This window comes from Nylanderia fulva, unplaced genomic scaffold (genome assembly GCF_048542155.1).
Source record: "Nylanderia fulva isolate GAGA-0341 unplaced genomic scaffold, ASM4854215v1 Scaffold62, whole genome shotgun sequence".
NCBI classification, from domain to species: domain Eukaryota; kingdom Metazoa; phylum Arthropoda; class Insecta; order Hymenoptera; family Formicidae; genus Nylanderia; species Nylanderia fulva.
In genome coordinates this window covers 181548-204990 of record NW_028190721.1, presented here as the reverse complement: position 1 = coordinate 204990, position 23443 = coordinate 181548, and the positions used below count along the sequence as shown (strand labels likewise).

Here is a 23443-nt window from a genome sequence, read left to right as displayed (position 1 = left end):
TTAGAATTGTGTACTAAAAGAAATGCACACATGCGATAAAATTATATTTATGGCATGCTTATTCATAAAGGATAATTTTTTTATATCATGTTACATAAGCCTGATATTTGCCGCACAGCTGAAGTTTCTCAACAAAAATTGTTTCATTATAGAATATACATAAAATTTGAATGAAATAAATCGAAATCTTTTATGATATAAGCTTATTGTATTATTATTAAAAAACTTAAACTAATTTTTTTTTAATATTTATAATATGTACAAATAGAAGAAAAATTAGAAAATGTATGTGTTTGTAAACAATTTATAATTTATGTAAAAAATAAAAATTCTTAAACTATTATAAACATATATTATTTGTAACATGATACAATTACACATATAGAATCGAAAAATAGAAATAATGAAATATAGTAATAAAGCAATTGTTGATATTATAATAAATTTATATTCGCAATTTAAAAAAAAACTTAAATTTCATCAGACATTAAATTTGATTTTAAACCTAGTGAAAAATGATTAGTCGAATCGTCTCGATTCGACATTGATTCGACGGATTTGACATTGATTCGACGAATCAGCATCGATTCGACTATCATTTCTCACTGGAAACATTATTAGAAAAGTAATTAATATTCGTAAAAATCTATATGATCCAATAATTGTAAAAGAAACATTAATTTATGTCTAAATTAATGTTTTTTTACAATTTTTCGATATATACCTGCTTCTCTTAGATATTTAGTTTTCGCGTATTTAAACCATGTCGATATATGATCTTGAAAGTTTTTATTTATATTCTTGTAATCCGTATTTATACTTCCAATAATGTATAATTGCGTTTTGACGAAAATTTATAATTATAATACAGTTTCGCGTCGATTATATTATCACAAGTTCAATAATCATTAAATGTAATAATTACAGCTAATTACGATACTAGATAACAAACAAGTAAATATTGTTACATATTTTTAACCTTTCTTAATCAAATTCTCTTGTAGGTATCACCTATAATGTTCAAATGATTTTATCAAGAAATCCATATGCTAATTTTGAATTAAAAAATTCAAATCTTTTTATTTCAGACTTTTGCCATGGTGGAAGAAATGGACATATTGTAAAGGTTTGATGATAAAGTCTGCATAGAATTGGGAGTCAATGTATGCTATAGGATATAGAGATTTAGATTCTAAATTTTAAAAACTTGGCTTGCACTGAAGATACTGATATAATTAAATTTTATTTAAAAAATATAGCTCTATTTATGAACAAGAAAACTAATATCTTCTTAATCGTTTCTTACATATTATTACATAGCATGCGAAGGATTAAACTGTCCTGAATTACATATTAGAAGATTTTACGATCAATAGACCAAAGTAATGTAACATATTATTGAAAATATTTTGTACAAAAGTTTATTATGTGTATTATATACATCTGTTTTATCGTTTTTAGTCATGTTATTATACCTGCAGCATTCATTGTTATTATTAATAACATATATTCCGTAAATCTAATTCAAATAAAAAACTTTACATGTCTATATATGTATATGAAATGATAATGCAATATTAATAATTATTATATGGTATATTGTTTAAAATAATTGTATAAAGATGCAACGACGTTATTATACGTTAAATAAATAATACAATTTAGCAAAAAAAGGAATACGTAAGATTAATGGTTAATACACACATAATTGCCGAATTGTTTATCACAGAATATTTATTAGTCAGGTATCACATGAAAAAGATAAATTTACTAAATATTATTATGGAAAGTAAAAAGTATATTGTTTTATTAAAAATAAATGTGAGACGACCCAACTGGCTTAAATTAATTCTTATTATTATTAGTTTGATGCCATGTTCAAGAAAAGACTGTATTGTTATATTTTATTAATTTCTTATTAATCTATATTGTTTTATCTTATTAATTTCTGAATATTAAATTTCTTGTTTATTATATAAACGGTATATTGATTTCATTGTGCAAAGCTTAACTTATATATTAGGATTTCATAATGCAGAATTTTGACAAAATTAAAAGAAAGATATTAATTCGCAACAATCAAATCAACAGACAGTTACAATATTGTAAAAGTATCCGTTATAAGAAGTGGGAATAAAAAAGTGGCAGCTTTGCATGCGTGACAATCTTCATATGAATAATTGCTTTTATTGTATGTACTATTTTTTTACAGCTTTTAATTATTGTTTATATAGATGAGTTACTATTCGATGCCTTTGTATTTATTAAATTATATGTTTGCGTGTCTCAAATTTTTAAAATTTTTGCAAACTTGCTTGAAGTAGTTAATATATTATTACCTATATGAATATTATTATATATATATATATATACCTGTATAGTCACAAGAAAATAGCCATATAATATTACAATAAATTTTACTGTTAGATAATAATATAAATGTGTAGATATATAAATAATATAAATTAATAAATATGCTTGTTAAATGATAAGTGCACCTAAATGTATTATCTATTTATTTTGAATTATATATTGCTTTGTTTTTAATATTTTTTACGTTAATTAATAAAATTATATGTTTAAGCGCGCACACACATATGCATGCGCGCACGCACGCTCGCACGCAAACATACACACACACACACACACACACACACACACACACACACACACACACACACACACACACACACACACACACATATATATATATATATGTATATATCGACCTCAGAAGTTTTGTTGTTCTAACGTATCATATTTATCGCACGATGACACGTACAGAGAATCAGTCGGCCTTTCGTGGTCTTTCGAACCATATCGTGGTATACATAGTGATTGTAATAAAGTGTGTATATTACATCCCTTTAACATTGCGCATATTGCTTAAACATTAGTTTGATGCAATTAATTTAAAGAAAAAAATATAATTATTCAACGTAATTTTCCAATTATCCAAAATATTGGGTAAGTACAGTTTAATCCAGAGATAATTTCAAATAAAGACAATATTATAAAGTTATATGAATTTTAATGTTGAAATAATCGCAGACCCACAAAAGTTTGATATTAAATAAATTATTTCTAAAATTTAAAAATTCTTTAATACGTTAATCGATTTTGAAATTGTGCTAACATTGAGTAAAAAATAACTGTAACAAGACAGAAGAATTAAACATTAACTCTGATATCAAAAATGATGTATATAATTAAGAAAAATAAAAAAAATTGGACAATTGCTTTCAATTTGTATTGGACATATTACCTTATATGAGAAATGTATTATAAAAAATGCAAACATATTAATTTTATTAAGTGAGAAATAAATATAAATACAACACTTAAAAATAAATAGAATTATATTAATCATCTAAGTTAGAAATAAACAGAATACTAAATATTTTACGTACAATTTTTTATATAAAATATTCGATATAAAACGTAAAAAAAAGTATGATAAGACGTTGAATCGTGTTAATTTAAAATTACAATAATTATTTATTAATTGAAAATTATAGAGTAAAATGATAGAACGTACTAATTGTCAATCGAATGTAGAAATCCATAATATTCTAGATTTGAAGTAGTCGTTAACGTATCTATTATTTTTTGTGTTTAATCTGAAATATCTGAAAAATACCTTATTATATACACAATGTTCCAGAAATAGTAGTAAACCTGTTAATAGTACATTTTTGATATCATTTGAAGTCAATTTTTACTCCGCGCAATGCTGAGGGTGACTATCATTATTTGCATGTTCTCAAATTTATCAATATGTATCTTTGTATAATTAATCCTTAAATTACAATTCTAATAAAAGTAAACTCCATTTGAAATTTATTGATAAATGTGATTTCGTTAATATTTTATTTTAAAAAAGCTTGGTTAGCGAAAATCCATTTATTTTTTATCGCTTATAACTCAAAATTTATTAGTACTTCGACATTTTCGCTTAAGCATCGTCTCCAAATGATCTCAGGTATCTGCTTTTTAAAAGTTTACTGCTAGATCTGGGACATTTTGTATATATATATATATATATATACATATATATATATAATATTTATTATCAGGTTTATAATTAATACAATATGAAATTGAATGTTGGCTTAATTTTTGGTAAATGTTCATTTAATGGTTATAATACACAGTTTAAGAGAAGAAGTCAAACAGACTTTCAAAGGAACATAATAATATAAACATGTGCTCTACCTCTCTTTTTTTCTCTGTCCCTCTCTCGCCGCTCCTCAGTTTCTCTTCCCTACTGTCTTTTTCTTATTTTGAATGTACACACAGATTTATATGTATGTACAAATAACAGCTTTTGTGTTTATAAAAGTAATTTATTTTAGACAACTAACTTTATATATTAAGTATTTATATTCTAAATAATATTCTAAAAATTTTCAATGTACATAATTTTTTGACAATGAGATTAATTATTTAAAGAAAATATAAAATATGCTGTAAATTTATTAATATTTTTATATTGCTGTTAATTACAATATGTGCAAAACTGAAATACATATGTATATATACATGTATATATACATATATATATATGTATACACTAGACAAAAAGATTATCGCAACACGCGATTAACAGAAAAATTTTGCGTATTAATTCAAATAAGCGTATTTCCGCGAAAAATGGTCGTATTAAAAAAAATTTTATTTTGTTTTAAAGAGTGACGTCTCTAGCTTAAGAAACTTTCGTTCGATTTTGATTTTATCCCCTCCTACATTTTTTACTCCATTAAAAAGTAAGGTGTTTTTTTTTCAAAAAATTACATATTTTGACGAAATTTACGGGATAAAAAAAACTTTTTCGCAAATCTTATCCAAAGTTTCGTAAAATATGGACTTTTTCCTACAAATTAAAAAAAAGCAAAGTTTGTACGATTTTTTTCGCACAGTTATTAGATATAAAAGTTACCCATACATTTTTTTATTTACCACCAGCATTAACGATGTCCGACGCGCACGAAGAGTGCACGACAAATTGCAAATAAAGATCTCCCTTACAGAATCAGTGATCATACAATTAAAAGACGTTTATCTGAACGTGGTTTAAGACAGCGAGTTCTATAATGGATCGTACATTTTTCCATACATCAAAAAAGGAAAAAATCGTACGAACTTTGATTTTTCTTTAATTTGCAGAAAAGTCCATATTTTACGAAAATTTGAAATAAAATTTGCGAGAAAAATTTATATTACCTTGTAAAGTTCGTCAAATTTTATCATTAAAAAAAACACCTTTCTTTTAAAGGGGTGGAATGAGGAAGAGAGGATAAAATCAAAATCAAACAAAAGTTTTTTAAAGTATTATAGAAATTTGACCTTTTAAAACAATAAAAAATTTTTTCAAATACAATAATTTTTCGCAGAGGTACCATATAATATTTCGATAATTAAGATAATTTCCCAATTAATAATTTTAATACTTTTTGTTTTTATCATTTTTTATATACAAAATACATTTTAGAAACATCTAACCTATTTTTATTTTCTTTAATTATTTTTTATCCAGAGTATTTTACGGATCTAAAATGGATGTCGCTTTCTTCCAACATGATGATATTTCTAAAACTATTATTAAGTAGCAGATTAATTTTTATCGCTGCGACAGCTTCCACTCGCAATGAATCTGTATGTTATCAAAAATCAAATAATGTAATACCAATGCATTACAATATCAAGCTTATAACATATCTTGAAGAAAATATGTTCCGTGGGGAATACAATATCAGCATAAACATTCTTAACAAAACGCAAAGCATATATTTACATTCAGAAAAAGTATGTATTGAAGATATAGTTCTAATTACAAATTTTGAAAGATATCATGAGAATGATAAAGATATCGTTTATAAATCGACATATAATACTAAAGAAGACACAATTTATATGTACTTTATGGATGAGTTATCACCAGGAAATTACATCTTAAATATAAAATATTTTAGTATTGCTGATGAAGTCTTTAGAATTTTTGACGTGAAAGAAAAAACTGCGTAAGTAAATAATAAATTCAGAAAGAAATATTTTTATCGGCTCTCAATATTAAAAATATAAATATGATGTTTTTTAAATCGGCCAACACAGCCAAGCACGAAAAACTAATTATTCGGAACGGTATCTCTTGATTTGAGATCACTAAGTTCCATATATAAATTAATCTCGAAACTTACATAGGATCGAAAGGGTCTAAATAGCTTAGTTGGTAAGAGCAGTCGTCCGGAAAGTGAAAGACGCGGGTTCGATTCCCGCTTCAGCGACTTTTCGGACCTATATTTTTCGCGCCTATTTCTCCATATGTAAGTTTCGAGATTAATTTATATATGGAACTTAGTGATCTCAAACCAAGAGATACAGTTCCGAATAATTAATTTTTCGTGCTCTGTTGGCCGATTTAAAAAACATCATATTTATATTATAGTGTCACGTACCGACAAATTTTCATCGCTCTCGGTTAGATTTATCTTAACTCAAACTAACATCCGATACGCGGGATCGCTAGAATTTGCTTATCGTCACGTATTGACAAATTTTCATCGCTCTCAGCTGGACCTATCCTAAACTAACATCCGATATGCAGGATCGCCAGAGTTGTTTATAAACCTTATAAACAAACCTTATAAACAAAATCTTATAACAACGAGATAAGGGGCCTCCCTCCTTCAAAATTCATAGATGGAGGTGGTAAAATTTCGAGTATAAATAGGGCTAGAAAAACGCTGTGCATCGCAGTTGAAATCTTAACGAAACCTTTGTCGTAACTATAGTTCTCCGCGAACTTCGACTGTCATCCTTCGTTTCCTTATTCTTACGACTAATCCAGTACTTTAGACTTATAATTTTGTAACCACTCATAGAATAAAAGGTAATTGATAATACCACAATAAGCTCAGTTATTTAGCATCTGATCCGAGTAAAATTTACATATAACGTAGGACATCTCCGAGAGCGGGGAACGGCCTTTTCGCTGACAAAGAGTGTAGCGAATTGGTAACCGGCGCTGCCGAAGAGTGTAGCGCCTACGAACACTGCTCTTGGTGTATGAAATTATTTACCATAACTCTCAAATCGAGCTAACCCCTTTCGCTGCCGAAGAGCGTAGCGAATCGGACTGGTCGCTGCCTTGCGTAGCGACCTTAAGTTCATTTTGGGAGCTTCCGTCGTATTTTAACATTCTCATGAAGAAAAGGGCAGGTAAACGAGTACAGCTCAAACGGCTCAGATACCAGATAAAACAAGCGATTGATTTGCGACAAGATTTCTTTCACCTCTCGCAAAAACTCCAACATTTAGAAGCAAACACCCAAATTGACAAACCTCCTACTATTCCTTACCAACTAACTCCTATTAACGTCGAGCCTGACTATCCCGACTATCGCCGCATTAACAAAACTGATCCGCGTTATAAAGTTTATAAACTAAGATTCCTGTTCGGGACTGAAAACTAAATACACACAACCCGTCCAACTCCCGGGTAAAGTATTTAAATATATTGACCCAAAAACGGACGAACGAAAACGTAACATATAGATAATAAATGTTTATTAATAAAAAAAGAGTACAATATGCAATTACATAAAACATTGGAATTAATATATTATTTATGTATTTAATGTCCAAAAATTATTATATATCGCGGAATTTAAATCTAAAAGGGAATAACAATCTTTATATTTATTATTATAATAATATGTTATAAAGTTATAAAATATCATATGTGTTGACGCGTATAGCATTTATACATTTTCTAATTTCCAATATTTTTATGCTTGTCAAAAATGTTTCATTAATTTATGTTTTTTAAAATGTAGTTGGGTAGGTGCTCTGCATTTCCAGATAATAGGCGCCCTACCATTTTTTTCAAACGGTACCTGTTTGCATCTACATGATTTATGGATAGAAGCAATCTTTAACATTTCTATAAAATGTGATTTATGCACGACATTGTCAAATATGCCATTGCGAAGTACGAATATAGATGACAACGATATGGTATGGAGACACTACGGTACCACATCTGCAATGTGGACTGAATACGTAACAATGATTGTGTCTAATTACCTATTTCTTATTGACATCAAAACTCGCAACATTAAAATGTGGTGCAGACTTGAAAGACTTCACATGGAATTTGCAAAAGATGTAGCTGAAAATAGCACGTTGTTTTTTAAAAATCAGTGGAGACATTCAAACAATATTTCGATGGTGACTCATGTTGCAATTCCAAATTTTCATGACAAAGGCACAACTGTTTTGACACTTGTTTTATATAGGTGAGTATAAATGCTTAACATTAAACATTAAAAATAAATTATGTTAGTACGTTTAATTATAAAATTAAAAAATGGAATTTAACGTATAAGACGGGCAACAAGAGCCAAATCGCGGATGACAATGCGTTATCCTAACGAAACTAAATAATTCTTCGTTAGAATTAAATACCGGTGCACAAGGCACCAAATTTTACTTGGACACGGCCAAGATTTTAAATATGAAATAATCTCATATTTTGAGATTTAATTTCAATACCCCTTTAACCCCCCTACGGAAAATAAATAAATGAATGCAAGAGAAAACTCTTGTTAAAACTCTTATATTAAAAAATGGATATTTATTTCGTTTTTGTAAACGCTCAAAATTATAAGAATTTGCGAAAACAAACAATTTTAGTTGAATTAAGTTTATTTATATTATTTAAAACTTAAAGTTTACCATTTCAGTACGTATATAAAGGGGAAAGTATGTATGCTAAATCGTACTCCGTAAGATAGATGTTAAAACTGCACTGAAGTTAGAAAGGAAATGCCATTTTTTATTTATTTCAAGCTATTATTCTTTGTCAATGATACATCTTAACAAAAGTGTAACGTTGTTTCTGATTGTTGTAAATTAAAAAATAAAAAAAATATTATTTGGTACGATTTACAATACTGATTTTCTAAATTGTATACCCTAATTGAATGTGTAAATCGTACATCTAACAATAAAATTATAATATTGTAACAAAAATAAAGTTTTATTTTCTATAAAGTTCTCATTGTCAGTCTTAACAATTAAATATAACTTTCAGGGAAACAGATATCATCTACGATAAAAATTTATATCCTGTTGCTCGCAAATTCGAAGTAGCTCAATTAGTAGGACGTAAAGTGACACAACAATGGTTTAATAACATGATGAACAATCCGTTAGTGTCAAATACTTGGTTTAAAGAAGGACTTATTTCATTATTTGCAACGTATGCTGTCAATAAGGTTATTCTAAATATTTTCAACGCTATCTCGCTCCCTTTTACATATTTTACAATATACTTATGCATTTATATTGCAAAATTGTCTTAAACCTTGTTTATAAAATTTGTACACATTCTTAGTAAATTGTTTTATAATATTTAACATTATATAAAATAAGCAAGAGTCTCTTAAAAAATACATTTTTTACATATTTACATACATATAATTATAATTTAATTTATTAAAAATTAAATACAAATAAAAAATAAAAATTTTTTATTTTTAAACATCACTTTATCAGATATGTTTAAATGTTTAAAAAATCTAAAATAAAATAAATTTATCAAAATTAGTACATATGATATTTATTTAAATAAACTTGATAAAGAGATGTCTGCGACATAATATTTTTTTTTAAATATGTAATATTTGCTAATTATATAAATACAAAATTCATGTTAAATACAAAATTTTAGATTTTATTATTATATTTTTTTATGTGTATTTTCTAAGATGAAAAAGTGGTCATTTTAACAATAAAAAACGTTAATAATATTAATATTAGTATTTAATACAAGTATCTTAAGAACGGATATATTGATATATTAATTATTTTCTTTATAGACTTATTCAGATAATCAAATAATAAATTTATTTGTCGTTCAAAGTCAACATTACTCTTTTAATTTGGATAGTGATTATCATATGTGGTCATCTACTTCACAAGTTAACAGATTATTGGAAATTCGCAATTCAATCAGAGGTAATATAATAAAATAATCCGCCTAAATTTTTAATTATTAATATTTTACAATATGTGTAAGTTAGAAGGTAATTAAATTTATATCTGGATTTTATTAAATATTTATTTTTTATAAAAGTACACGCACACACGCGCGCGCACGCACACGTCCACGCACACGCACAACACACATATGTACGTTATCCGTACTTATGCATATTTTAGTTAATATTCAAAGTATTTACACATATAAACAATGTATATAATTTGTAACTAGCAGCTACATATTCTTTTTCAAAAGCAATGTTGATTTTTTTATCAAAAATATATAAATTTTTCTCTTTTTATATACAAAATTATTGAGGTAAGATTGACGAAAAATTAATATTTTATGAGATATTTACGTTTATGTAAAATAATGTGTTAAAGATATAAAATATCCAGAAAATATTCTCTCTATGATTATGTTATCCTTTCAACTTATTGTTTTGATAATGTATATCGAGAAATTGACCTTTAAAAAAAATAAAGTAGATCCGTTAAAACTAAACCGATATTTCCAAATGACAGCTTTGACAATCAACCATTAGAAATAAGTTAGTAGCCTTTACTTGTTTGTCTTCAGGAGAATTATCATACAACTTTTATCCAAAACGTTTCTTCCTAAAAAATAGATTGTTCAAGTAATTTTTGTGTGGATATTTTAGAATGAAATAATTTGTGTATGTGTGTGACTGTGTGTGTATGCGTGTGCGCGTGGATACGCACGAGTACATTTGTGTGTGTGTGTGCGTGCGTGCGTGTGTGAATAAACTGTTTTATTTTAAAATATCCACACAAGTGAACGATACTTTGTTCTAAAGGTTGATTGTCAAGATTATTTGAAGATCATGTTTTTTTTTAAATATTTAACTTTATTTTATTATAAATCGATTTCTCGCAATATTCATTACCAAAACAATAAGTAGTAAAGATAAGATAATATATATACAAAATGTCCGGAAATAATCGCACTAATGTAGATAAAGGGAATTAATTGAATGGTCCTTTAAAGTTTTGTTATTTTCGTAAGTATTAAATTATAAATGTAAAGAAATTTACTTATAAAATAAAATGATAAACAGTGCGACACACACACACACACACACACACACACACACAGTAAAAAAACATTTTACTCTTACGCGATTATTACCTGGTATAAATATACATATATCACTTTTCTTTCAAAAATCACTATATTTACAATTACTATTACAGTAAATATATACTCATAACATATCTTAATTATAATTTTCATGTAAATTGTAGCGCCTTTTATACTGCGCATGATGGAACACGCCTTCACTAAAAAAATATTTTGGAAAGGAATTCGCTCATATATAAATAGCACGTGAGTAATTCAATATAAAATATAATATCAAAAAAATAAAATTGTGTAACATAAATAATGTTTAATAATAGAAGTTTTATAAAATGTCCCTTATTTTTTGGCTAATTTTTATATTATTTTCTAATGTTTTTTTTTAATACAACAATTCCGCTATTTTCCTAATTCTGCTACTAGATTTATTTATAATTTCATTATTTTTTCTATGAAAACGGTTTCTGGATAAAGAAAGAAGAATTGTTGTTTTATCGTTAACCCTTTTTTTATATACATATACATTGTTGTTTTATTTGGTAATTACTGAGATATGGGGAGCCACCTCCGATTTCGATAACCTTGACATTGTCCAGGTCACTGTCCTAAATAAGTATCAAAAGATTTTAAACATCGCTCATTGTTTATAAAAAGTTTAAAAAATATAGCAGTTATTTTGACCATTAAAGGGCAAAAAGATACTTATAGAATAAATATAAGAAACATTGTTTTAAATTCATTCTTCGGACATCGGTTGGTTAGAGTTAGTTTTTGAAGAGGCGGGGCGGGGGGGTGCAGGGAGAAGGGGAAGCCACTCCTCCCCTGGCTCCTGCTTGACCCACTTGTTTACTTTATTACACGTCCAAACATATAATACATTTAAATGTATATATGTCACAAATATTAGTTTTATTTAGCACATTTTTTGTTAACATTTTTTTTATAAACAATGAGCGACTCTTAGAACCTTTTGATACTTACTCAGGACAGTTATCTTCACAACATATGTCAAGGTCATCAAAATCGAATGTGGCTTCCCATATCTCAATAATTACCTTTAATTTTTTTCATGATTTGTTGTTTTTTTAAAATAATTTATAAATTATTTTTATAGTTTTTATTTTTTCCCTTTATTTTTTATATCATCTATAATTTTTATAATTTCTTTTCTTTTATTAACATTTTGTGCTACATTTGTTTTTTAATCTTATTTAACATGTTTTTAAATATCTACCACTTATATCTTCTTTCCATTACTTCTCTATCTTTATTTTCATCTGTCGTAAAACGATCTCCTTTATATTATTTTTCTTTTCTTTTCGTTTTGTCTTCAACTTTTTACATATTTGTTTTATTTCTTCTTATACTTATTTTAAAACTCTCTCAATACTTTGCTCAAATATAATCTATATTAATGCTAATAATGCCCTAAAATTTAATAAAATTATTAAATTTTATTTAAAATTATGTTATATTCTTTATTATCATAATACAAATATAAGATATATAAATAGAAGTTCAATTTTATAATTTGCTTCTTAGCATTTATTAAAATTTTGTATAATATTAACATTATACAGACAATTTTAACATATTTATAATGGATTTTTATATATTTTACATACTGTGTGAATTTGACCAATTGCACTGTCAAAGTATTCCGAATTTTTGGGAAGAAATTGCTGCTGCTGCAAAAGAACCATATATTGCTAAACTATTAATAAATTATTGGTATATAGAAACACATTGTCCTATCGTAAAAGTAACAAAAATTAATAAGGCTCCCATGGGGCAAGTAAAAGTATCGATACAAAATATCGAGAAATTACAAATTGACTGCCTTCCTGTAACTTTTACTACGTAAGCGTTTCCCGATTTTAACAATTTTAGTTATCATATATGGTATACGCATCAAAAGATTTGAAATTATCATTTCCATTTAATGAGGAAGGTTGGACAATATTCAATATACAACAAATTGGTAAATATCGACCAAGGGACTTATTATTTCTCATTTCTCGTCTTTATTTTGCACACATATAGTTGCCATTTTCTTATTCTCTCCTTTCTCTTTTCTTTGACCTTAACCTCCGTCTCCTTTTTCCTTTCATTCCTTTAACAAAAAACAAAACCTACTTTCTACTCTGTTTCGCTCTCCTCTTTCTAATCGTCTCGTCCCTCTTTCTACTCCATATTATTTCCCTTCCTTCTATCTTTAACTCTCTTCATCTCCTCGATTCTCTCCTCTCCTATCCTCTTTTCCTACTTTTCCCCAATCTCTCTTTCCTTGCTCTTTCTTCTAACCACCATCTAACCTACCTCACCACTATCGTCAAGCCCACATATATCCTAATCCCACATCTCATCATCCACCCTTTCTCCAAAAATTTCTTTTTGTCCACCACTTCCCACATCTCTATATTAAATACCTCTTCCCCCTTCTTCTTTTCATCCTTCTCTTCTCCTTTTCCTCCACCTCATCCTTCCTCTTCTTCTTTTTCTCCTTTTCCTTTGCTTTCCTTCTCCTGTCTCTCTCTCCTTTCTTCTCCTCCGCTCTCTTCTCCACCATCCGTATCTCTTCTTTTGCCACTACTGTCTTCTTTGTTCCTATCAAAGCACTCTTTTCTTCTACTCTCTTTATCACCAACCGTATCTCTCCTCTTGCCACTACATTTTCTCTCGTTTCTCTCGTAACACTTATTTCTCCTTCTTTATTCTCTTTTCTCCACCATCCCTACCATCAACTCTATACTTCTCCTTTCCTCATTTCCATCCTTACATTCACATTTCTCGACCACATTCATGCCTCCTCTCTTCTTTTCCTTCTTTACCACTTCATACTACTAATTCCTCCTTCATCATTTTCTGCACCATCTTGTAATACGTCCATCTTTTTTTACTATCTTCTAATACGTCCTACCTTCTCTCTTCTCTCTTCTTCTTCTCTACTATTTCTTCCTTTCTCTCCGATGTTCTCACCTCCTCTTCACTCCTCTTCCCTCTCTCTATTATCATCTCCTTACACCGTCCTGTTCGCCTTCCTCCGCACTTCTTAACCTTTTTCTCTCCTCTCCTCCTTCTGACCACTCCTCTTCACTATCACCACATATTACTTTACTCTCTTCATCTTCCTTTTCTTCTTTGTTCTTTATCTTTACTCCAATCACACTTCCCTCTTTTCCATCTTCCTTTCTTTCTAACGCACCTCCTCATCTTTCTTTCTTTCCGCTTTCTTTCTCTCCCACCTCCATACTACAACTCTTCACCACGTCCACCAGTCTCTTCCATAAAGTTCAGTTCTCTCAGCTCCTACTCACATACATAATTTATGACTTTTTTCTTTCTCTCTACCATCCTAATCCCATCTTCCATTATCTCCTCACAACTGCCAAATTACGTAACCTGCATTATATATATATATATATACCATATATATATATATATATATATATATATATATATATATATACCATATATATATATATATATATATACATACGTAATTTATGACTTTCTTTTTTTCTACCATCTTAATCTCATCTTCTATCACTCTCCTGCATTATATTATCTCCTCACAACTGCCAAATTACGTAACCTGCATTATATATATATATATATATATATATATATATAATATAATATGATTATTTCTATCATATTATTATATATATTATATCTAATTGTAAGATATACGTAGTTTATATGTATGAAATATACGCGTTTTCTAAATAACATTATCAATATTAATGTTATATTGTTGGAAATATTTTATTCTAATATTAGTAAAAATTATTAAAAAAAAAATTATATTTAAAAAATTAATAATAATAAGTGCAGGTAACATAGAATTTTCGTAACGTTACATGTTACAGAAATTATATTGGTTAGCATTAAATAATTATTTATGCACCACTAGATTCAATTTTATTTTATGATATACAACAATATATCTTGCACAGTTTCATTTTCGCTACTATTTCAGCTATTTGAATGACATTTTTATAATTAATTTTCTATATGCATTTGCATTTTATTTATAGGTATTAAATTTTTGATACATTTCTAATATATAATTTATATAAAGAAAGTATGAAATGAAAATTGAAATAAGTTTAAAAATAAGTATATTAATGATAAAATTATTCAGAACAATAAGAATTGATAAAATTTATTTACTATTCGACAGGGTATTATCGCGTTAACTATGATAAAGAGAATTGGCAAAGGATTACAAATTATCTACACTCTCGTAATTACAAGAAAATTCATGTACTTAATCGTGCCCAAATTATCGATGATGCATTCAATTTAATGATAGCAGGCCATCTCCATTCCTATATATTCTGGAACATCACATCGTATTTGTATCAAGAAAAAAATTATATAGCATGGTATCCTTTCTTTAAAGTCCTGGAATATATATGTAGTACTTTTCCAGTGTTGAAAGAAAAAATTGAACATTTTACGGTAAATATTAACAAAAAATGATGGCAAAAAGATTTGTTTTTTCGCCCATTTAATAGGGTCAAATTTTGGGACCTCAAATTTCAAACTTTTTTTATGTCAAATATAATTTCTAGTCAAAGATGATAAACTATTACATTCACTTCTTCATATCTCCGGAACCGTGTCTATCCTCATCTTGATATTTTACTGGAATTAATATTTCATCTAATAGTACTATTTGCGATGAAAAAAAGTTTAAAATTCAAGGTCCCAAAAATTGGCGACATTTGCCATCACGCTTTCAATGAAAATATTATGTTTGAAATATTTGTATATACACTCATTAATCACAAATAATTTAAAAACTTAGAAAAATATATCTAGCAACGATAATATTTTACATACTATTACGTAGTAATATTACATGTTAGTCATTTAAAAAATATAAAACGTATATGTAGTTAGAAAAATTTAATTATATATTTCTCAAAAAGATATAATTTATACCTTATTTGTAAATAAAATATGATTGACAAATAGTTATAAAACTTTAATATCTATTAAATATTATAAACATTTCCCACAAATTAAATCATATTTTTGCGTAAACGTATAATACATATGTATATATTTGCACGTACGTATGTAAATGAATAAATAGCATCTATAAGTGAATTTGTATGTATTTTTGTTTCATAGAAAAAGAAAATTTTAAGAATCTATTGGAAAATAATAGAAAAATATAATTATTATTAAATACATTTATAATATGAACAAATAAATATATATTTAACGATTTTTAGAAAACAATAAGTGACATATTATACCACGTACTTAGAAGTATCAAATATGAAGAAATTGGTGATGTAGACGAACTTAGAATATGTTTACGACAAGAAGCTGCAAGATGGGCATGTCTTCTTAATAACATCACTTGTAGGAGAGAAGCCAACAATCAATTAAAACAACATTTCCAAGATCCTTCAAAACATAAGTAAATATTGTTATATATTTTTAACCTTTCTTAATCAAATTCTCCTGTAGGTATCGTCTAAAAGGTTCAAATAATTTGATCAAGAAATCCGTATGCTATTTTTTAACAAGAAAATTTGATTTTTTTATGTTATAGACTTTTGCCATGGTGGAAGGAATGGACATATTGTAATGCTTTGAAGATAAATTCCGACAGATTAATTACAGAAGCAGTGTATTTTAGAGGATTTCAAGAATCTGACGCCAAATTTTTAGAATACTTGGCTTGCAGTGAAGATACTAATACAATTAATCCCTTATTAACATATAAACCTTATACTAAAGAACAATATCAATATGTTCGTTACAGTTTCTTACATATTATTACGAAGCAAGCGAATAATCAAGCTATCTTGAAGAACATATTAAATGCTTTTTTTTTTTACGTAAAACCAAAGTAATGTGACATACTTTTATAAATATTTTGTAAAAATGTTTTGTGTTTTATATATACATTTTTTTCGTTTTTAGACAAATTAATGCACCTGCAGCATTAATTATTATGATTAATAACGTATATTCCGTAAATTTAACTCAGGTAAAAATTTTACATGTTTATATATGTATACAAAATGTGATAACAATGCAGTGTTAATTATTATTATTTAATGTTTAAATAATTTTGATAATGTTATAATAACGGTGTTTATTAATAATGTTAAAAAATAATACATTTTAGGAAATAAACAAATACGTTGAATGGATGAAAGACAATACACATATAATTTATGGAGTAAAAGAAAAGGTAAATTTAATAAATATTATTATGGAAAGCAAAAGAAAAAAAATATTGTTCTATCTCCTTTATTAAATTCTGAATATTAATTTTATGTCTGTTTTCTTCATTATGTAAACAATATATTGATTTCATTATGAAAATCTTTGTTTGTATTTATTAGGATTTCCTAGAGAAGAATTTGGACAAAATTAAAAGCAAGATAACAATTCGCAACAATCAAATTAAAAGACAGATAGAGTATTATGGTTGGTTTTACTTTTAGTGGAATTAAAAAAATTGCATCTTTGCATGCGAAAATATACTTCATATGAATAATTTTTTTATATTGTATGTACTATTCCTTTTATTGCTTTAATTATTGTTTATTTAGATGTATTACTATGCGATGCCTCTATATTTACAAATATTTATGACTACATGCATTAAATTTTTCATTTTTTTGCGAATTTGTTTAATGTAGTTGAACATTGCTTATCTTCACAAGAAAGTAGCCACATATTGTTACTATAAATGTTATTGTTGGATATAAAATAAAAATATAAATGTATAAACATAAATTATATATATATATATATATATATATATATATATATGTTTGTCAAATGATAAGGGACCTAAATATATTATCTATTTTTTTTTTTAATTATATATTATGATTTGTTTTTAATTTTTTTACGTTAATTAATAAACTTATATGTTTACGCATACACACACTCACAAATACATATGTATATATGCATGTGTGTGTGTATAAAATCATAATATTATATATTATATATTATACGTATGTTATATATAGAGATCATATTATATATTAAATATATAATTAATACTATAATATAAATATGTATATACAAAATAAGTTAGTATAGCTATAAAAATTAGTATTACGTTAACATTATACATATAAAAATTAATTATAATTATATGTGCTATATGCTCAATAATTAAATATTTGACACATTTGATGTTATATTCCAAAATTTGTGATTAATTAGTATCTTTTTTAGTTTATAATAAATCACATAATACAATTTCTCTCTCTCTCTCTCTCTCTCTCTCTTTCACTCTCTCTCTCTCTCTATTTCTCTCTCTCTCTCTCCCCTCTCTTGCGTAATCCACATTTTAATATCAATAAAGTTATTTAAATAAAATATTAATCTTAATATTAATATTTATAAAATTATATTACATAACTTTAAAATTGTACAACATAATTCGGCGCTTATTGCTAATATTTTTAAAAAACATAGAAATTTTGCAAAATGTGTAAATCGAAATTTTAACTTAATTATATTTAATTTATTTTAACAATTACATTTAAAAGAGATGTAAACATAGATAGAAGGTAAAAAAAGCTAATCATTAAATTGATGTTTTCAATAAGTTCGCGTCGAACATGTGCTACTTCCAATCAACGCGAGGAATTTTAATATTAAAAAAATAATCTTATTATTTCATTTGTCTTCCTATTATTTATCGTTTCTTACTATTTTTGAATAATAAATGTCGAATCTAATTTAGCAAAATAAAATGTGTATAACAGTATTGCAACGTAAACAAAAAGTTCGAAAAAAGATAGAAATCCGTTATACTGAAATCCGAAAAGAATTAATATATCTTATAAAAACTTTCTATAGTTCATCAATTAGACTATAAGAAGAGAGCTATTACGTAACACATGCACATTAAATTAAATTATACATATGTATATATTAAATTATACATATATATGTATATGTATGTATGTTAATATTCTCTCTATGATAGCTGTTTAAATATTAATTGTATACTGTCATATCGTTATAACAAAGAATTTAAATCGATATAATATCGTTCAGAATTGTGTACTAAAAGAAATGCACACATGCGATAAAATTAAATTTATGCCATGCTTATTTATGAAGGATAATTTTTTTATATCATGTTACATAAGCCTGATATCTGCCGCACAGCTGAAGTTTCTCAACAAAAATTGTTTCATTATAGAATATAAATAAAATTTGAATGAAATAAATCGAAATCTTTTCTGATATAAGCTTATTGTATTATTATTAAAAAACTTAAACTTATTTTTTTTTTAATATTTATAATAGGTACAAATAGAAGAAAAATTAGAAAATGTATGTGTTTGTAAACAATTTATAATTTATGTAAAAAATAAAAATTCTTAAACTATTATAAACATATATTATTTGTAACACGATACAATTACACATATAGAATCAAAAAATAAATATAATGAAATATAGTAATAAAGCAATTGTTGATATTATAATTAATTTATATTCGCAATTTATAAAAACTTAAATTTCATCAGACATTAAATTTGATTTTAAACCTAGTGAGAAATGATTGGTCGAATCGTCATCGATTCGACATTGATTCGACGAATTTGACATCGATTCGACGAATCAGCATCGATTCGACCATCATTTCTCACTGGAAACATTATTAGAGAAGTAATTAATATTCGTAAAAATCTATATGATCAAAAAATTGTAAAAAAAACATTAATTTATGTCTAAATTAATGTTTTTTTACAATTTTTCGATATACACCTGCTTCTCTTAGATATTTAGTTTTTGCGTATTTAAACCATGTCGATATATGATCTTGAAAGTTTTTATTTATATTCTTGTAACTCCTAATTATACTTCCAATAATGTATATAATTGCGTTTTGACAAAAATTTATAATTATAATACAGTTTCGCGTCGATTATATTATCACAAGCTCAATAATCATTAAATGTAATAATTACAGCTAATTACGATACTAGACAACAAACAAGTAAATATTGTTATATATTTTTAACTTTTCTTAATCAAATTCTCTTGTAGGAATCATCTATAATGTTCAAATAATTTGATCAAGAAATCCATATGCTAATTTTGAATTAAAAAATTTAATTTTTTTCTATTTCAGACTTTCGCCATGGTGGAAGGAATGAACATATTGTAAAGGTTTGATGATAAAGTTCGCATAGAATTGGGAGTCAATGTATGCTATAGGATATAGAGATTTAGATTCTAAATTTTAAAAAAACTTGGCTTGCACTATACTTTTTTATACACTAAAAAGATACTGATATAATTAAATTTTATTTAAAATATAGCTCTATTTATGAACAAGAAAACTAATATCTTCTTAATCGTTTCTTACATATTATTACGAAGCACATGCGAAGGATTAAACTGTCCTGAACTACATATTAGAAGATTTTACAATCAGTAGACCAAAGTAATGTAACATATTTTTGAAAATATTTTGTACAAAAGTTTATTATGTGTATTATATACATCTGTTTTATCGTTTTTAGTCATGTTATTATACCTGCAGCATTCATTGTTATTATTAATAACATATATTCCGTAAATCTAATTCAAATAAAAAACTTTACATGTCTATATATGTATATAAAATGATAATGCAATATTAATAATTATTATATGGTATATTGTTTAAAATAATTGTATAAAGTTACAACGACGTTATTATACGTTAAATAAATAATACATTTCAGCAAAAAAAAAGAATACGTAAGGTTGATGGTTAATACACACATAATTGCCGGATTGTTTATCACAGAATATTTATTAGTCAGGTATCACATGGAAAAGATAAATTTAATAAATATTATTATGGAAAGTAAAAAGTATATTTTTTTTCTTATTAATTTCTGAATATTAAATTTCTTGTTTATTATATAAACGGTATATTGAATTCATTGTGCAAAGCTTAACTTATATATTAAGATTTCATAATGCAGAATTTTGACAAAATTAAAAGAAAGATATTAATTCGCAACAATCAAATCAACAGACAGTTACAATATTGTAAAAGTATCCGTTATAAGAAGTGGGAATAAAAGAGTGGCAGCTTTGCATGCGTGACGATCTTCATATGAATAATTGCTTTTATTGTATAACTATTTTTTTACAGCTTTAAATTATAGTTTATATAGATGAGTTACTATTCGATGCCTCTGTATTTATTAAACTATATGTTTGCGTGTCTTAAGTTTTTAAAATTTTTGTAAACTTGCTTGAAGTAGTTAATGTATTATTATTTATATGTATATTATTACCTGTATAGTCACAAGAAAATAGCCATATAATATTAAAATAAATTTTATTGTTAGATATAATATAAAATATAAATATGTAGATATATAAATAATATACATAAATAAATATGCTTGTTAAATGATAAGTGCATCTAAATGTAATATCTATTTATTTTGAATTATATATTGCTTCGTTTTTAATTTTTTTTACATTAATTAATAAAATTATATGTTTAAGCGCGCACACACATATGCACGCGCGCACGCACGCTCGTACGCAAACATACACACACACACACACACACACACACATATATATATGTATATATCGACCTCAGAAGTTTTGTTGTTTTAACGTATCATATTTATCGCACGATGACACGTACAGAGAATCAGTCGGCCTTTCGTGGTCTTTCGAACCATATCGTGGTATACATAGAGATTGTAATAAAGTGTGTGTGAATATTACATCCCTTTAACATTGCGCATATTGCTTAAACATTAGTTTGCTGCAATTGATTTAAAGAAAAAAATATAATTTTTTAACGTAATTTTCCAATTAACATTCTGCTCCAAAATATTGGGTAAGTACAGTTTAATCTAGAGATAATTTCAAATAAAGACAATATTATAAAGTTATATGAATTGTAATGTTGAAATAATCGCAGACCCACAAAAGTTTGATATTAAATAAATTATTTCTAACATTTAAAAATACTTTAATATGTTAATCGATTTTGAAATTGTGTTAACATTGAGTAGAAAATAACTGTAAAAAGACAGATGAATTAAACATTAACTCTGATATCAAAAATGATGTATATAATTAAGAAAAATAAAAAAAATTGGACAATTGCTTTCAATTTGTATTGGACATATTACCTTATATGAGAAATGTATTATAAAAAATGCAAACATATTAATTTTATTAAGTGAGAAATAAATATAAATATAACACTTAAAAATAAATAGAATTATATTAATCATCTAAGTTAGAAATAAACAGAATACTAAATATTTTACGTACAATTTTTTATATAAAATATTCAATATAAAACGTAAAAAAAATGATGATAAGACGTTGAATCGTGTTAATTTAAAATTACAATAATTATTTATTAATTAAAAATTATAGAGTAAAATGATAGAACGTACTAATTGTCAATCGAATGTAGAAATCCATAATATTCTAGATTTGAAGTAGTCGTTAACGTATCTATTTTTTTTGTGTTTAATCTGAAATATCTGAAAAATACCCTATTATATACACAATGTTCCAGAAATGGTAGTAAACCTGTTAATAGTACATTTTTGATATCATTTGGAGTCAATTTTTACCCCGCGAAAATGCTGAGGGTGACTATCATTATTTGCATGTTCTCAAATTTATCAATATGTATCTTTGTATAATTAATCCTTAAATTACAATTCTAATAAAAGTAAACTCCATTTGAAATTTATTGATAAATGTGATTTCGTTAATATTTTATTTTAAAAAAGCTTGGTTAGCGAAAATTCATTTATTTTTTATCGCTTATAACTCAAAATTTATTAGTACTTCGACATTTTCGCTTCAGCATCGTCTCCAAATGATCTCAGGTATCTGCTTTTTAAAAGTTTACTGCTAGATCTGGAACATTTTGTATATATATATATATATACATATATATATATATATATATATAATATTTATTATCAGGTTTATAATTAATACAATATGAAATTGAATGTTGGCTTAATTTTTGGTAAATGTTCATTTAATGGTTATAATACACAGTTTAAGAGAAGAAGTCAAACAGACTTTCAAAGGAACATAATAATATAAACATGTGCTCTACCTCTCTCTTTTTCTCTGTCCCTCTCTCGCCGCTCCTCAGATTCTCTTCCCTACTGTTTTTTTCTTATTTTGAATGTACACACAGATTTATATGTATGTACAAATAACGGCTTTTGTGTTTATAAAAGTAATTTATTTCAGACAACTAACTTTATATATTAAGTATTTATATTCTAA

The 23443-nt window shown here is 26.0% G+C and overlaps 1 protein-coding gene across 1 annotated transcript; it reads left to right on the top strand.

Annotated features, from left to right (window-relative positions):
* The first annotated feature begins 5541 nt into the window (after window positions 1-5541).
* LOC114934551 (aminopeptidase A-like) lies at window positions 5542-17656 on the top strand. Its single transcript, XM_085488079.1, has 9 exons — window positions 5542-6020; window positions 7836-8297; window positions 9095-9278; window positions 9882-10020; window positions 11311-11392; window positions 16719-17018; window positions 17093-17159; window positions 17301-17366; window positions 17521-17656. Exons 1-9 carry the CDS (start codon window positions 5560-5562, stop codon window positions 17620-17622), a joined length of 1863 nt encoding a protein of 620 aa, XP_085344205.1. The 5' UTR covers window positions 5542-5559; the 3' UTR covers window positions 17623-17656.
* The last annotated feature ends 5787 nt before the right edge of the window (window positions 17657-23443 follow it).

Bases quoted from the DNA above. Each gene is read 5' to 3' on its own strand.
- LOC114934551 (XM_085488079.1), top strand. From the start codon at position 5,560: ATGTCGCTTTCTTCCAACATGATGATATTTCTAAAACTATTATTAAGT. The intron at 9,279-9,881 runs GTTATTCTAAAT...TTTTCTTTATAG, and splicing joins CAACGTATGCTGTCAATAAG to ACTTATTCAGATAATCAAAT. The intron at 11,393-16,718 runs GTGAGTAATTCA...TTTATGTTATAG, and splicing joins CGCTCATATATAAATAGCAC to ACTTTTGCCATGGTGGAAGG.